This window comes from Macrobrachium rosenbergii, chromosome 26 (genome assembly GCF_040412425.1).
Source record: "Macrobrachium rosenbergii isolate ZJJX-2024 chromosome 26, ASM4041242v1, whole genome shotgun sequence".
Classification (NCBI taxonomy): Eukaryota; Metazoa; Arthropoda; class Malacostraca; order Decapoda; family Palaemonidae; genus Macrobrachium; species Macrobrachium rosenbergii.
Window position 1 is genome coordinate 4,601,620 of NC_089766.1, and position 15,559 is coordinate 4,617,178.

Here is a 15,559-nt window from a genome sequence, read left to right on the forward strand (position 1 = left end):
GTCAACAGCCCTGCCGCCATTCTGCAAGTGCTTTCTTCATGATTGCTTTCTAACAATTGTTACTAGTATATTTTCCATTTAAAATCGTCCTTTCTTTTTCCCTGAACACTCCTTGCCTGTTTGCTGTGCTCTTAGGGATCGAACCAGCAGTCCTGGCTGCTTCCAGACACTCAGCACTTTGTGGTGTGTACAGGACGATGATCAAAGCAACTCGGTACATGAATTCTGTGTCAAAAAGGTCAGCTGATGCTGCTGCTTCTTCGATATTTATTTTCCAAAGTCACCAATCCTCATATGATATCTTCTCTCTATCAGCATCCTGGCCAGTGTTATGGGCATGAAATGACAACTGGTGGAACAGGGACACATACAAAATGTGGGCTAGCTATGGTTGAGGGTATACCTTGGTACATGGTCACAGGTCCCGCATGGTCTGACTAAATTACTATGTGAGAAGGAAGATAGCGCACCTAATTAAATACCAGCCATGCAGTCATGGCTAGTATGACAAATGGCTATTAGTTAATACACATCTGAATCATCAGATGGGAAAAGTGTGGTAAGATTACCTTCTTCTATTGCCTGGTAAACAGAAGAATGATAATTCTGAGAACATCCTGACTACAATACCAGGCATATATTTTATTAATGGACTTTTATAGAAACACTTTTGTTATAAAAACTTAATTAGGACTGTAGTACCTTTCAAATTACAAATACAATCAGTGTTCAATGTTAAATTATATATGCATGTTCTGAGTTACAATAAAAAAATTCTTAATTGCTGTCATGTTACAATAGGGCTTTCATGGTTTATCTTTTGCATATTGTATGTCATAATTAACAAGAAAGTGCTTTCCATCCCCGGTTCCCTCTACATCGTTATTGTTATTATTGCTGACTTAACATTTTTAACATTCATAGGCGTGGCCCGAAGGGTTGGTTTTATACAAATAAATTGGAACTTATGTAATACATTGTAACTATAAAAATTTAAAGAACGGATAAACTAAAATAGTTGGATATTTAGATAGAGTTGCCATGCACAATGTGTTTCCCAGACTTTTACTGTATTTGTTGTTTATAACTGAAAACTGGAAAACTACATTCAAGATGTTCAACTTATTTATTCTGCATTCAGGACTGGATTATTTGGGTTACGGATCAAATAACAAATAGGTACGAGCGTGACCAACGTGAAGATGTGATAAAACTACTTCGAAGTGGAGCTTTCCACCCTCTATATTGAAGAACCGAAAGAGTATAATGAATGAAGAGAAGACAGACCCTTTTTCATCACTGAATTTTCAAGGCAAGATTTATTTTCCTTTTAACAAAGAACAGGGTTTGCTATCCTCTCCAACCCACCCACCAACAGTACAACTTGAGGAGGAGTCATTTCCAAAATAACAGGCAGTCCCTGGTTAGCGGTGGTGGGTTCCGTTCCCGACAGAGCACCGCTCACCGAAAATCGGTGACAATAACACCAATATACCACCTAACGGTGCCGCTAACTGGATATTGGCGGCGATAAACTGCTTACCAACGCCGAAAATCTGGTTAATGGTGTCGTTAGCCAGGCACCATGACACCGAAATGCAGTTAACTGATGCCACCAGTAAGCGGGGACTGCCTGTATTCAATCCAGCACATGCAAGAATTTCTCAGAACTTAAAATACAAGAGAAAACAGAAACCAATCAAAAAACTAAATTTCACTTTATTATGAGGAATAGTTGTGTTAATGGCTAAAAACAAACATGGTAGAACGAAAGCATGTGCACGCTAGCGTAAGACATATACACAAAAACGAAAAAAAATCCTGAAGAAAGCTTAAACAACTGGTTAAATTAATAAATATATACTTTAAATTTATAATATTCACTCATAAATTAAAAGTATTTACAATATATTCGACTTGGAAGCATAATGAATGTGAGACTTAACAATTAAGTTACTTGATATATTTTATTGTACAACTTAATGTGATTTTATACTTTTACTCTTAACCATTTACAGACATTACACAATTCATCTCAAGAGAAGTTTTAAATAACATATTTATTTTGTTTGTAGAGACAACAGTTACAAAACATTACTTTACAAAAGCACCGTCCTTTGTTACAGACGTGACAGGGTCTGGTATGGCAATGTTTAAAGCAACAATTGCGTGATGCTGACTGCAAATGTTCTGAGATTTACTCCTCCCTACACAAGCAAGAGAAAGCAAAAAAAATTGGGATAGAGATAAAGTGGTCTGACACAAGCAAACAGGAGTAAACAGTACAGCTCAGTACTGTGGCATCAAACTCTCTGTATCTTAAACCACTGATCACCGTAGTGACCACAATATATATTCTCCTAACCAAATAAATTATGGATAATAATTACAGTTTACAAAATACATAGTTGGGTCTGATTACAGTTAGTTCTGCAGTGTATTTTAATGCAAAATGCCGTGCTGTGCATCGCCGGAAAATTAAAAACACTTGTGACCTTAGCTCTTATCCATTTTACAAAAATTCGTCACTGCTTTTTTTCAGCAAGACTCAGAAACGTAAACAATTCAGTCTCATCTTCTAACTTTTCTGAAATGGCCATGATTCTTGTACCTAAAGAGTCTGCTTTATATGACTGTTGTAACTACAGTAATGTCTTATGCTGAAAGGACATGCAGATTCAACCAAAAGCTTGTCACTTCCAAACAACTTTTTGAACTATCTTGAAAACATATCGGAGCTCTTCAGTCAACTCTCTGTGACTGTTCACTATGCATTTACAATACACTGCAGCAAACTTGATGCACATGTAAACAAACTGTATATTATTTAAATTATCTAAGTAAAAATTTTGGCCTTAAGTAGAACGATACATTTTTGGTAACTTTCCTTCCAACTGTACAAATGATACATCTTTTTGCGATTCCAAAGCAGCCAAATATTACTAGCCATAACCAGGTTAAATCATAAAACATAAACAAAATGTCTAAAAAATAAATATCTAACTTTCCTGGTCACTGTATGAATCGGAAGCTCACAAAGTTGCGTCCTGATTTAGAAAATATAATTAACTAAAATTTTTACTTCTGTACAAATTTACAGCTGATAACAATCACTAAACATAACTGTCATTATTTTTGTTACGTAACTCAACAGAACGCTTCCGCAACTGAGAGAGAGAGAGAGAGAGAGAGAGAGAAATTACTTTTTATTCCTATCACTTTCTGTAAAAATTTTTGTAACTTTATGAAACAGAGACTTTGAATGACCACAGCTGTACTTATTCGGATGCAACTGCCGGGAATACAAATTTTCCGAGAGAACCCCTAACTCTAAACAGGATATGAATTTTTAAGCTATATGATACAATAAATAAAAAATAATTTATCACAGATATTTAGATTCTAAGAACTATTAAAACCAGAAGGCCCCAATACAGCATATATAACAATATAACAATTAATTATGTACAAGCTAAAAAAAAACTAACTTATCTGAGTTTCATTCAAATGAATCCACACACTCATTCAACGCTGGCATTTCTTAAAAAACAAAATGATAAAAGTGATCATTGTATTGGCTGTTGGTAGCAGACTTGCATAAAAAGTTTTACTGACACCATAAAGAAACCAATATATTTTATCTTCACTGAAATGATTTTGTCATACAAGGTTCGTCGTCTGACTCAGCAAACACTTTTGTTACAGTCAATATGTTATGTCGAGAATTTTCCAAACAGTAAATGCATTAAGCTTTCCTTCATGTTTGTAGCTCCTAAATGTGCACCTTAACTGTACAATAATGGGAAACTGTATGAAAATAAGAAACTTAAGCATCTAAAGACCATGCCTCTATTTCTTCCAACTGTGACAAATCATTAATGAACTGTACATTGCTAATCTGATTGATTCCTTCAAAACCAATTGGACCAAGAATGCAAAACCAGAATTGTACTGAGCTTTAATATCATCACCTCCCACATAGCTGGCCCAAAGGATTTGTTTTTTTATGAACTATACTGGATGTTACTTAATATATTGCAACTCCTATAAAACTGGATAATGGGATAAATTGAAAACTGAACATTGACAAATTTTTTTCCAAAGACTTGTTTCTGATACAAGATATATGTTCTCGGTTTAACGCTGGATAATCACTAGATATATGTTTGACTGTAGTGTTGTTACTAGGGTATAATCAAACCTATTGTTAGAATACTATCATTATTATTATTGTTATTATTAAAATAGTTTAACCAGACCACTGAGCTGACTATCAGCTCTCATAGGGCTGGCCTGTTAGAATACTAACCATGCAAGCACAGATTATGCATTAAAGAACCTACATCCTCTGAAAGGAGTCTGATCCTTTGGGGAAAATCAAGAATTCCTAACGAGTGCCTTTGATTAACTTGATATTTCTTCCAGCAATGACATCAACTAGGTGGACGGCGAAACAATATTGCTATATTTTCTATCAGAAATATAAATTGCAAAGGTTGGAGAACATGCACCATTATTTCCTACCCTATCACAACCACATGAAGATCTATCTAGGGAAGCACTTTAGTGGCAGATGGACCATTAATGAACTGTAAATTGCTAATCTGAATGAATCCTTCAAAACCAATTGGACCAAGAATGCAAAACCAGAATTGTTTCTGGCCTTCCAAAAGGGTCTACTGTCCTCTACTGTTAATGTCATGCTTTCTCACTGGGCTTATATGGACTTGAACTGGCTGGGGTCAAGTTCACGCTTATGTTAAAAGATTTGTTTTTACATATCAACTATACCTAGCTTGCAGAAAAGTTTAACAGTGCATTTTAATATTTCAGCTAGAGTTTATTTCATGCAACCATCTGCTTCAAAGGGTATTAATAATAATGAGTTTAACCTATGCATCACTGTCTGACAACTGGAATGACGAATGTGCTCTCGTGCGATGCATTTATGACTAAATCAAGAACAAGTCACCTGAGAGGAACATTACAGAAAGCAGTTTCATCAAGAATTTATTGCAAAAAGCTAACATACCTATTTCAGAACCTGTCACTGAGTACGTAGCAGTAGTATGCAGCACCCTTATTCTAGCACCACTTGCAATGGAAAGTTAACTTCAAGATGTGCGATGGCATGAAACACTGCCTGTAACTATCTACTAAACAGCTAGTCACTTGTACTTTGTGCAGAAAAGTCAACCAAAACCTATACATGAGAGAGTGGGAATCTGAAAAAACTTTCTGTAGTCCATAATACGCAGAGCACCAATGCCCGCCCCAAAGTTTAGACTAGCCAACGCAAGAAGAGTCGTCACAACCAATCTTTTCCTTCAACAACTGAGGGGCAGCATAAAACTGATCTTGAAAAGTGAAAGTGTGTGTTTCATAATTGTTGAATGTCAAGATGTTTGTAGCTTCCCTACTTAGTGATGTGAATCTCCGCCTGCTCTCAGCTTGGTAGTCAAGCAGAAAATAAGCTTCTGGAATTTGCCATACGTATTTTTTCTAGTGATACCCCCTTTGTCTGTATGACTGTTTTCAACCAGTAGTTTCAACTCTTGATAAACTGAAGAGCACAAACTGCTACAGCACAACAATCTATAATGTACAAGATGTATAATAATACTAAAACAAATGACACAATATGAATCTATACATTTTCTTCAACAAACAGAAATACTATGCTGAAAACATGCAGATTGAATGTAATGACCTAAAAACAGTTGCAATATATTTGGAGACATCGTATGAAAAAATTCTTTGAGATTTCTTTGTAGATACAGTATTGCATTTTTTTTTATTTTGCCCAGTAGAGTTGTTTCATAATTATCATGGACATTACTGTACAACCCAGTATAGTTTACAATGAGCTACTGAATATACTCATATGACATGAAGTGATGTACCTTGTAATTAAATATTCCCACAACAGATAAAGCACCAGCACTTTACAGAAAATGCACATTCTTGGAATCACAACTAGGAAATGGGAGCTGTGCTGTACACGAGGATGCTTATGTGAGCATTACAAAATCAGTGTTCTATGTTTCCACTGGTTGTCTAATTCTTCAATAACATTGAAACTTTTTCACTCCTCCAACTAATAAACATACACGAGTAATTTGTAAGCCTTCAATTAAGAGATCATCTACCTACAGTACGCTGGTAAAAGTTATATATTAAAGTAAATTCTGGTACAAAATTAAAAAAATAAATACTCTTATAACAATCTGAAATTAACAAACTGAATGAACATAAATAATAATTGCACATGCACTGAGGTTTGGATATAACATCAAATAAAATGTTCTACGTCATGCACTCTTCTGTAAGTTATTCTGTACCATAATTTTTCTTGTAATAATCAAAGATTAAACGTCTACACACACGCACAAACGCAGGCACACAACTAGACCAACAAGGCTTGGAAGCATCTATGATCACACCTACACAATAGCACCCTGACTTATGCTATGGGAAATCATTAACCTGATGCTAAAAATTAGGTAAATAATACTGTCTTTGGAACCATGGTCTAATCAAAACATTCTGCATATGTATATATGGCAATTTCACTGGAATAAAATCTAAAAACGTCGATGCACGTTTTGCAATACACGACCAACTGGAAGTATTGGAGAGAGATCTTGTGAGGAAAATGCTAATGATGCTATAATTAGTGAAGATAATAACCTTATGTGTAAATAATATATATTTCCTCTAAAATGGAGGTACGAACCATAGGTCATCATCTTCCGGGTTAAATCATTCCCAATTCAAATGCAGTCACACTATGAATACTCTAAGATAACTTTACAGTTCAACAGTTCAGAAAACTTGTACAAAGTTTTCAACAATAAAATAAGAAGCACATAAATATCTAAAATATCAACAGGATTTTACTGTCCATACAGAACCTTTAACTACAGGGGAAAAAAAAAAACATACTGACATTAAGGTCCATATTGCAGTAGCAATACAATTGTACAGGTTGTCTTGACACAGTATGGAGACACTGCACAACACAGCAAGGATAGTTCACGTACTTCAAGCCGAGCGTTAACTAGGGTCCAACGTTTACATCAACTTTCAAAGAAATAAAAACGAAATCTCTAACAACCATTCACAAATGTCAAGTTTCCTAACGATTTCCCAGTGAAATCTTGGTCGTCACCACTCTTAACCACTTGGAACATTCTAGTCTTATAAATGTTTCAGAGCACAAGACGAAATGGCCTCTGGTGACAAGGGCAGCTGGAGTTTACAGTTTACACAATCCACACACCACATACACTAATGTCAATGTTGAAAACATTTTCTTACAGATATCTTCCAGAGACTCTACGCACCGACCGAGGCGGCTGGCAAGAACACTAGTAAACTTCTGCAGCTACAGATCACGTGAGAAGCATGCACCAGCACTACTAGCATAAGCAGAAATAAGCAAAGCTTTCCAAAAGAATGCCAGGCAAAAAAGACTAAGCGCTAAGAGGATACCTAGACAGGCAGATACAATAATAACCTGAAAAAAGAAAAGTTCCCAACACCAAACATCAAATGTGAACAAAATACTCGGAAATAATGTCTGATTAGATTAAAGATCCATTGGTTTTTGTTCAACTCACCCGCCCCTCTTTTTCGTTTGTTTTTCAGAGTTCATGACGAACCATGCGTCACTCAGAATTCAGTAAAACCCTCAAGAAATTCCTGATGAAATGTATGGAGGCATACTCTCACTCTCTCTCTCTCTCTCTCTCTCTCTCATACATACACAGACATACACACACACCCACACTGTTTGCTTAAAACCCTACCTGGATTGAGAAGATATTCAAGCTTGTTTACGTCCAAAAAGACATGAATTGTACTTTTAAAGAGGAGTTTAACATTTGATGTGATTTTCTTATAACTATTTAACAGTTTGTCTAAAATTCTGCCAAAAAAAATTAAAAGATTTGGAGATCCTCATTCAATATTTCTACAATTACTGTTAAGGCTATTTTACTCTCTGGAATACCTGTACAGTATCCTTCATTCTTGAGCAGTTATGAGATCACTTTTTAAATATTAGTAAATATTTTTATAGGGTAATTATTACAAACATGTTTGACATTTAATGCCTATATATTACCAATTCTAAACATCTAATTGCAATCAATTAAAATCATCATTTCCCCAAAATACTGATGTACGCCAGATACGGCAAACTATTCCAAAGATTCAAGAGAAAGTATTTCTAGAGCTGAGAGTTATAGCACAGTAAATAAAAACGCAAGGAAACCAAATTATCAAAACAATCTATACAGGAAAAGCTAAATAACTTTACGCGTAACTTTGTCTAGGAATTTAATTAGTCAATTGCATGCCTTCGGTAACAGCAGTTTTTAATGAATATTTAAAAAATGATTACTTTTTTTACCATGAAAATGAAAAATTACCCCACCAAAGAAAAACGAAGAATTAAGACCGTTCTTGAAATATATTTCTGTGCCTTGGTAGAGAATACCAATCATACAAGCTCTTATATCACTGGATATGCCAGTTTTCTATGACAAAATAACTACAGTATTCACAGCAAGCTCAACCTGCATACTCAGTTGAAGACCACATTCTCATGAGGTATGGCAACATGTGGAAAATGCACACACACACACATTCAGTCTTACGTTTCTTGTGTAGCACAGACATCTGATGTCCCAAAGACAGTCAATAGTACTACATACATACCAAATTGACATAAAAATTTACGAACTGATGCAAAGTGCAAGGAGCACAACAGAGATTCAATTAAGTAAAAAGAAAAACTAGCTTGGAAAACAGTATCTAAAATATTTCTACAGTATATACTACATATTCTTATCAAGAAAAAATGTAATCTTAACAGAAAAACATGACAAGATGCATTCATACGTCATGACTTAAACATCAGGTAAGTGACATTTATCAATCAGTAAACGAGAATATACTGCAAGGTACTTTTAATTGTTGTTTTACAGGCTAAACTGTCACTTAGCACTCGTTATTTCAACTTTGCTATAAGCTCCATACTGGCCATCTTTTGGAATAATATCCTTGAGTTTGATGTGATCACCGTTGTTCCCCTCCTTAAAAGGACTCAATCAGAGGCAATATTTCTGACCACTGAATTGTCATGGTGAACTAAAACAATTATAATCCTTCCGAAACATATACTCTGTGATCTTAATTACATTCTTTTCTCAACAGGTGTCATTTTGCCTGCTGTTTAACCAATCTAGTATATTGTAGTGAGTACCTCCTCATCCTAAATGATGTTTAATACCTACAGAATCAACAAATCCAAGCACTTAATAGTTGGAGATTCAGTCCCTGGAAGACTCATAGGACAATTATTTATTTCCATCTACTGGTAAGCAATGGATGTCTTCTTTATATATGTTCTTTGCTTTTTATTTATGTGCTTCACTCAGTTCATGTGTCAGGTTTATTGCGTCCTTTAGTAGTTGAAATGCAATTTTCCTTTGCTTTCTGGGGGGGATAGGGGGATTACCATAATGCAAAGCTAAGTAGAATCACTAAAAGCACCTTGCCCTCTGGCTTAAAATAAATAAATAAACCTGTGATGAGCTACACATAAGGATAATAGTAAACCACCAGATCACAAAAAGTTATTCTAAATATTTGTATTTAAGATAAGCTATGTTACACTATCAGCAACATCAACAGCTAATGCCTAAATATCAGTTTCCCGGTGCTACCATGAAAAATGAATGGACTGAATCTTTTGAGCAAAGACTAACCTAATAACCTTACTGTTACAATGTTAGCCAAAGTAGCGATGAGAGAACGCTAAAAAGCCCTACTACAGGAACCTACGATATTGGACGTGAGGATATCATATTTTCCAGTACTTTGTATTCTTCAGTTTTCTTTTGCCCAAATTCATTTCAAGATTTGGTTAACCCAAACTTTATTATCATTCAGAAATATTAAAAAGTTAACCAGCCTAATGTTGTCTTGTATAAAACAAATAAATCATCAAAAATCTTTTGAGCAAAAAATAAAAATGCTGGTACGTTTCTCTGTGTCTCATGTAAAAAGTTGGAGTACTTCTTAATCTTCATATTTCACAGGAATCTTTAAGCTAATTGATCTTCGTGTTCTTTGAAATACGTTCCCCATATGGGATATTATTGTTATTTTCTGCTTTCACTGAAGACTATAAATACAATTCAAGATATTATTTAAAAACTAAATTTATTTGTAATATCTCTTGCACTCACTGTAGAAGTGTACTACAATCAGTTTTAGTCAATAATATTTGATTTTCTCAAGAGATAAACAAATGACAATCATGTGGTCTTGGTACCAAAATTTTTACTGTATTCAAACTGAGATTCCTACAACTAATAATTGAGTAAGGGAACTGCACAGCCATTTCTATTTATTTAATATAAAAGTACTTTGTTTATTCATCTGCAATTCTGTCCCCTTTACCAGAGAAGATTCACCTTGAAAACTGCTAAAACTTACAACCCAAGTGACATTATAAACAATTTAACTCGACACTGAAAAAAGTTTAATTTTAACACCATCATCAATAAGAAAAACTCATAACTAAAAATATTTAGTCTCAGCTGAACCTGAAATTCCCAATCTTCCTTATTTACCATCACATCTAGAAATTTTAAAATTCTTTCTTAAAAAAAGAGAATTCTTTTTTCTAATAAAAGTTCCAAGGTTTGTAAATCTTCACGTTACAAAAAGTGGAGACCCCAACTGACCTGGCTAGAGAGAGAGAGAGAGAGAGAGAGAGAGAGAGAGAGAGAGAGAGAGAGAGAGAGAGAGAGAGAGAGAGAGAGAGAGAGAGAGAGAGACTCCATATTTCCTTGAAAGTTTTAAAGGTTTAGAATGTGAAAACCTACACAGTAATCAAGGCAACATTCTTCAATAAAGCTGAATAATTCGATAACACTTTAATATAAGGTACCATCTTAAGCTTTCCACATGTATCCTATGAAAATATAAATTATATATAAAAAAATTACTTTGAAAAAATCGCACTATAAAATAAAAACAAAGCAAAAATTACCACTTTTTCACGATGCCTCAATTTTACAGAATTCTCTACAAATGTACCTATTACTGTACATATAAATAATAACTTTATTTGGCAATATATCAACCCATATAACTACTTGAGAAATAGGGAATACCTAGGTTAATGTTATTTACTGTAAGTTCGGCTTCCATATCTTTTATCTCTGTCATTTTTAAAGCATCACGATCAGTGACTGAGCCAAGCTTCTATCTATGCATCAAAGTGATGATTAACTGAGAAGTTCTGTCAGGTAAATCTTTCAGGGAAAGATTTCTCACAAACTGAGAAACAAGAACTGAGGAAGTGCTTCAGAACCGGCCAAATTTCCCTTCCCCGTGATGGAAAAAAAATTAGATCAGCAAATCATAACCAGCATCCATCCCGCCCTTTCCTGACTCCCACCAACCTAGCCTACTTCAGAGATGACAGCCAAGCCATAGTCAAAATTTGCTGGTTGAGAACAAGAGTTCATTTCTTAACCAAGTGATACCCACTGGAAGTACTTTCATGCCTATTGCCTGAAACAAACTGATTATTGATTTTTGAAGGCACTGTCTTTCTAAATTGGTTGTGTTGCCTACCCCTACAAGATTTCTGAGAACTAACACAATATCCTAAATATTGTTTGTTAAAATTTTGATTTCAGGACCAGACACTTCTAATTTTGTTCCTACACAAACAAGATCTTCCTAACTGATGCAGTTCAATATTCTTTTAGCCTAAAACTGTTACAGACTTTCCTTGTAATCTAAAAGACTTTAATACAAGTAGCCATTAGATAATTGTAATTCTTTTAATTTGAAAAATGTAATTCTTCTTGTTAAAATGTTTCAACAGCCAACACATTCCATTTTCCTACTGATGATGTTCAACAGGACTTTTATACACAGTACCAGTCTTGGGGTGCTGTAACAATGGATTTTTATAACTGCTACATGACAGAAAAGCACATTACAGTGTAACATTTGGCATAAATTTTCAACATTGATCTTAGCCTTCAAGAAATCCCAAGAATTACATCCAAACCTGCTGGTCTTTCACTTGGTTTACAGTCCCTTTCCCTGCGGGAAATCTATTTGAATCATCTACTCTAAAATCCACTTCTAATATTTTTCTATCCCGGTAAGCCATTTCCCAAAACAGCACAAATTTGCAGCAAACACCAGATGTTCTAAATAGCTCATTCATCCCTTACAGTAATCCAGAAATGAGCAAAACTGAGACCATGTTTGAAATGTGAATTTCCCGTCAAACTGTTACCAGACTTTTCATGCCCCATTTACCTTAGAACGTTACCCAAATACAGCAAACTTTTTACAACAATGTCATAAAAATATTTGACAATCACTGATCTGTGATGACAAATTTTTAAAATATACAAGTCCTCGGCCTATCAAAATTATCGAAGCTGGTTTCATTAACATGCACTCCCTGTTGTTAAAAACAGTTGACTAACCCTTGAAGCCTTCCAGTTTACTAGATTCTGCTTTATGGGTACCAATAGTATCCCTGACTTTGTACTGTTCACTTTGTAGCTTTTTCTGTATCCCTGACTTTGTACTGTTCACTTTGTAGTTTTTTCTGTCTTCCAAATTAACCTGGGAAAAATACAGACAGAATTAAGGAAGACTTAACATACTTTTCTTATGAATGTGAAAATATAAAAATAAAATTTTTCACCCTTCTACGAGACTTCTAGATCACGAATGAATTTAATATTCTCTGTCTACCTATCAAAATAAGGTTTCTACGCATTACTGATTACAAAAATATAAAAACCTAAATGTTACTAGTTTTTACATTTTCATGACAATTTCATAAAGGTCAATTTAAGAGGCTTGACAATAATCTGGCTATCCACCCTAAAACAGCTAATATTCATGTCATACTGATACCAACGAACTTTCTAACCTATTCTTACCAACAAATTAAACAATAGCCTATGCAATGTAAGGTCATAAATACTCTATGAATAATGGTGTTCTGAATTTTACATTAGATTTTTGCTGAACTTCTAATCTCTGTACGGTAAATAGTTTTTAATACAGTACTTTTTTAAATACTGATCTGTTACCATTTCCCCAAAGCCTTACCTTCGACTGTTTGCAATCACAAGGGATAATACTTGCAGTGAAAAATTAAGTACAATAACAAGCAACACTAAAGTATGACTAAAAAATGACTACAGACTACTGTACTCGAAATGAATTTCTCAAAATACTTCAGAGATCTTTTGTACACTTCAGTCATAAACATTTACACAAATCCCAATCAACAACCTCATCCTACTGATGTTTCATAAGAGTCCCAGATGAAGAGGAAAATACATACCAAGAGTCCCTCCAGTTTCTTAATCTCAATGCTCCAGTTACCGAGTATGCACACTGCACTAAACACCACAATACGGAAGATGATAATTTGGCTCCTACAAGAAAGCTCTACATAATTTCCTTTACAAAAGATATGCAGTGAAGACAAGGGATGAAGATTCAATGCTACCAAATGTCCTGAGTAACCATGAAGATGTTAAAACTACAAATGTGAAGAATATACAAGCAGTTACATTCAAGAATGGACCAATGAGATGTGAATGGCGTAGAGTGCTAAGGAGGCAGAGGTCGGAGACTAAAATGCAGGGAAATGATGATGATGATGAAGACGCACATGGCGGCATGGAGAAGAAACTGCAACAAGCTGAGGGTACGGAGGACAGCCAACAAATCCAGCAACATCCTTGATGGAGAAATACTTGGTGATCACACCACGAAGGATGGGAACGAGAGGTCCGCAACGTTCACCAGGAAAGCAAATAATTACAAAGAGATCGGAAAGTATGGTGTGTGTGGTGGAAGACGACAGATCTGGGAAAAAGTGCGAAGGAATGGGATGTTAATAACAACAACAAGAGATTCCCGCCACCGTGCCGGACGTGCTGGCCGGCGTGCCCCCACTGAGCAAGGCTGCAGCCGCCTTTACGTTACCGTTACGAGTGCTCGTTATGGGCCACCTCAAGGTGCTTCTTGAGATCAGTTCTTATGTCAAACCATTGAGGGCAATAAAAACAAGGCACCTGGTCGGAGACACTATGGACCAGGCCAACGTGGTATTTTAGTGCAGCTATGGTGGAGTAGCGCTTGCCGCAGTGGGGGCAGTCGCGGGGGCCAGCGTAGCGCGGCCGACCAACTTTCACCGTCAGCTGGGTACCTGCAACAAGACCACCGCCCTTAGTCGACCACTCCTCACACACACACATCATCCAATTACCTTAACCTTCAGGTCTTTTCCTGTGAAGTTCTTTTCGTTCATTATTTAAACATGCAACATACCCAGCCAAGGGTTACAGAACATTCAGAAAAGCTGTGTCCTCCAAAATAATAATAATAAAAAAAAAAAACTAAAAGAGTTAATATTTACTTAGTACTGTACCTGAAGCAAAACTTAACTCATTCTACAACAACTAAAATCATTTATATTTTAGCATTCACAAAATCTGGTTCTCCTTGGAACACTGCGGCTAAAGATGTGCTCTTTGAAACTTTAATTATGTAATTTTACTGTCTTAAGTTGGCAAGCAGAAAAAAAAAAAAAAAACAGAAACAAAAAGGGAAGCAGACTAGATTAACAGGAACAGGACCTAAATATTAAAAAATGGGAAAAACAGCAATAAATCAATAAAGACAACAATAAAGCAAAACAATAAAATAACAAGCATAAAATAAAATAGCCACAACTATAATCATTACCATTACACTACAATTGAACACTGAAGCTGAGGTCTTAGCAAATTAAAGGGATACCTTGCAGAGTCTTTGCAAACCTTCAAAACAACTAGGATGTTCGTTTTCGTTACCTGGTCACCCTCGTCAGTAAATTTGGGGATACTGTACTTTCAAAGAAAAAAGATAATCTAGACAATATGACTTTGTCAATGTCTACAAATTAGTCACAAGACAGAATAAAAAGCCTGTGGTTCGACTACAGTTTATGAAAGTACTGTTGGGGAAGAGATATTAAATGAACTCCATGATAAATTTTTCGAACAAAATATGCATAAGCAAAAACTATTAAAGATGTTTTTACTGATACTGCAGTAATGTTTTCAGTCATTATGCAACATATGTGCAATGCTAGGATGACAATGCATTTCAATCAAAACTTCATAGAGAGATTCACTCAACCATCATTTTCTTCACTCTGTACTATAATAAAAAATATTGTCAACTCTTTCCCCATCCATGATAACCAACCGACCTCCCAGAGGAAGGTAAAAGGACCCCTTGAACTGATTCTAAAGAGGGAAGAAAACTTTCCACCACTAAAATAATCATGATTGTAGCTAAAAATTTTGTTAAATGGTGTAAGGACCATGGAGAGTATCACCACCATTGATCAAGATTTAATGTTTAGCTTCCCATCTGGCCCAATTACGGGTTAGATACTGTTAGGACATGAGAATCCCATGAATCATCCCTAATTAATCAT

At 35.3% G+C, this 15,559-nt stretch overlaps 1 protein-coding gene across 11 annotated transcripts in view; it reads right to left on the minus strand.

Annotated features, from left to right (window-relative positions):
* Window positions 1-15,559, minus strand: part of LOC136852948 (broad-complex core protein isoforms 1/2/3/4/5-like) — an 83,772-nt gene that overhangs the window by 12,821 nt on the left and 55,392 nt on the right. Inside the window, exon 6 of one of the 11 annotated variants that reach the window (XM_067127987.1) lies at window positions 12,528-14,281. The exons of the other annotated variants lie outside the window; for them this stretch is intronic. Within the exon in view, the coding sequence (XP_066984088.1) occupies window positions 14,061-14,281 (221 nt within the window). The 3' untranslated portion in view covers window positions 12,528-14,060. Of the gene's footprint in view, window positions 1-12,527; window positions 14,282-15,559 lie in introns of those variants that run through there. 11 annotated transcript variants of the gene reach the window in all.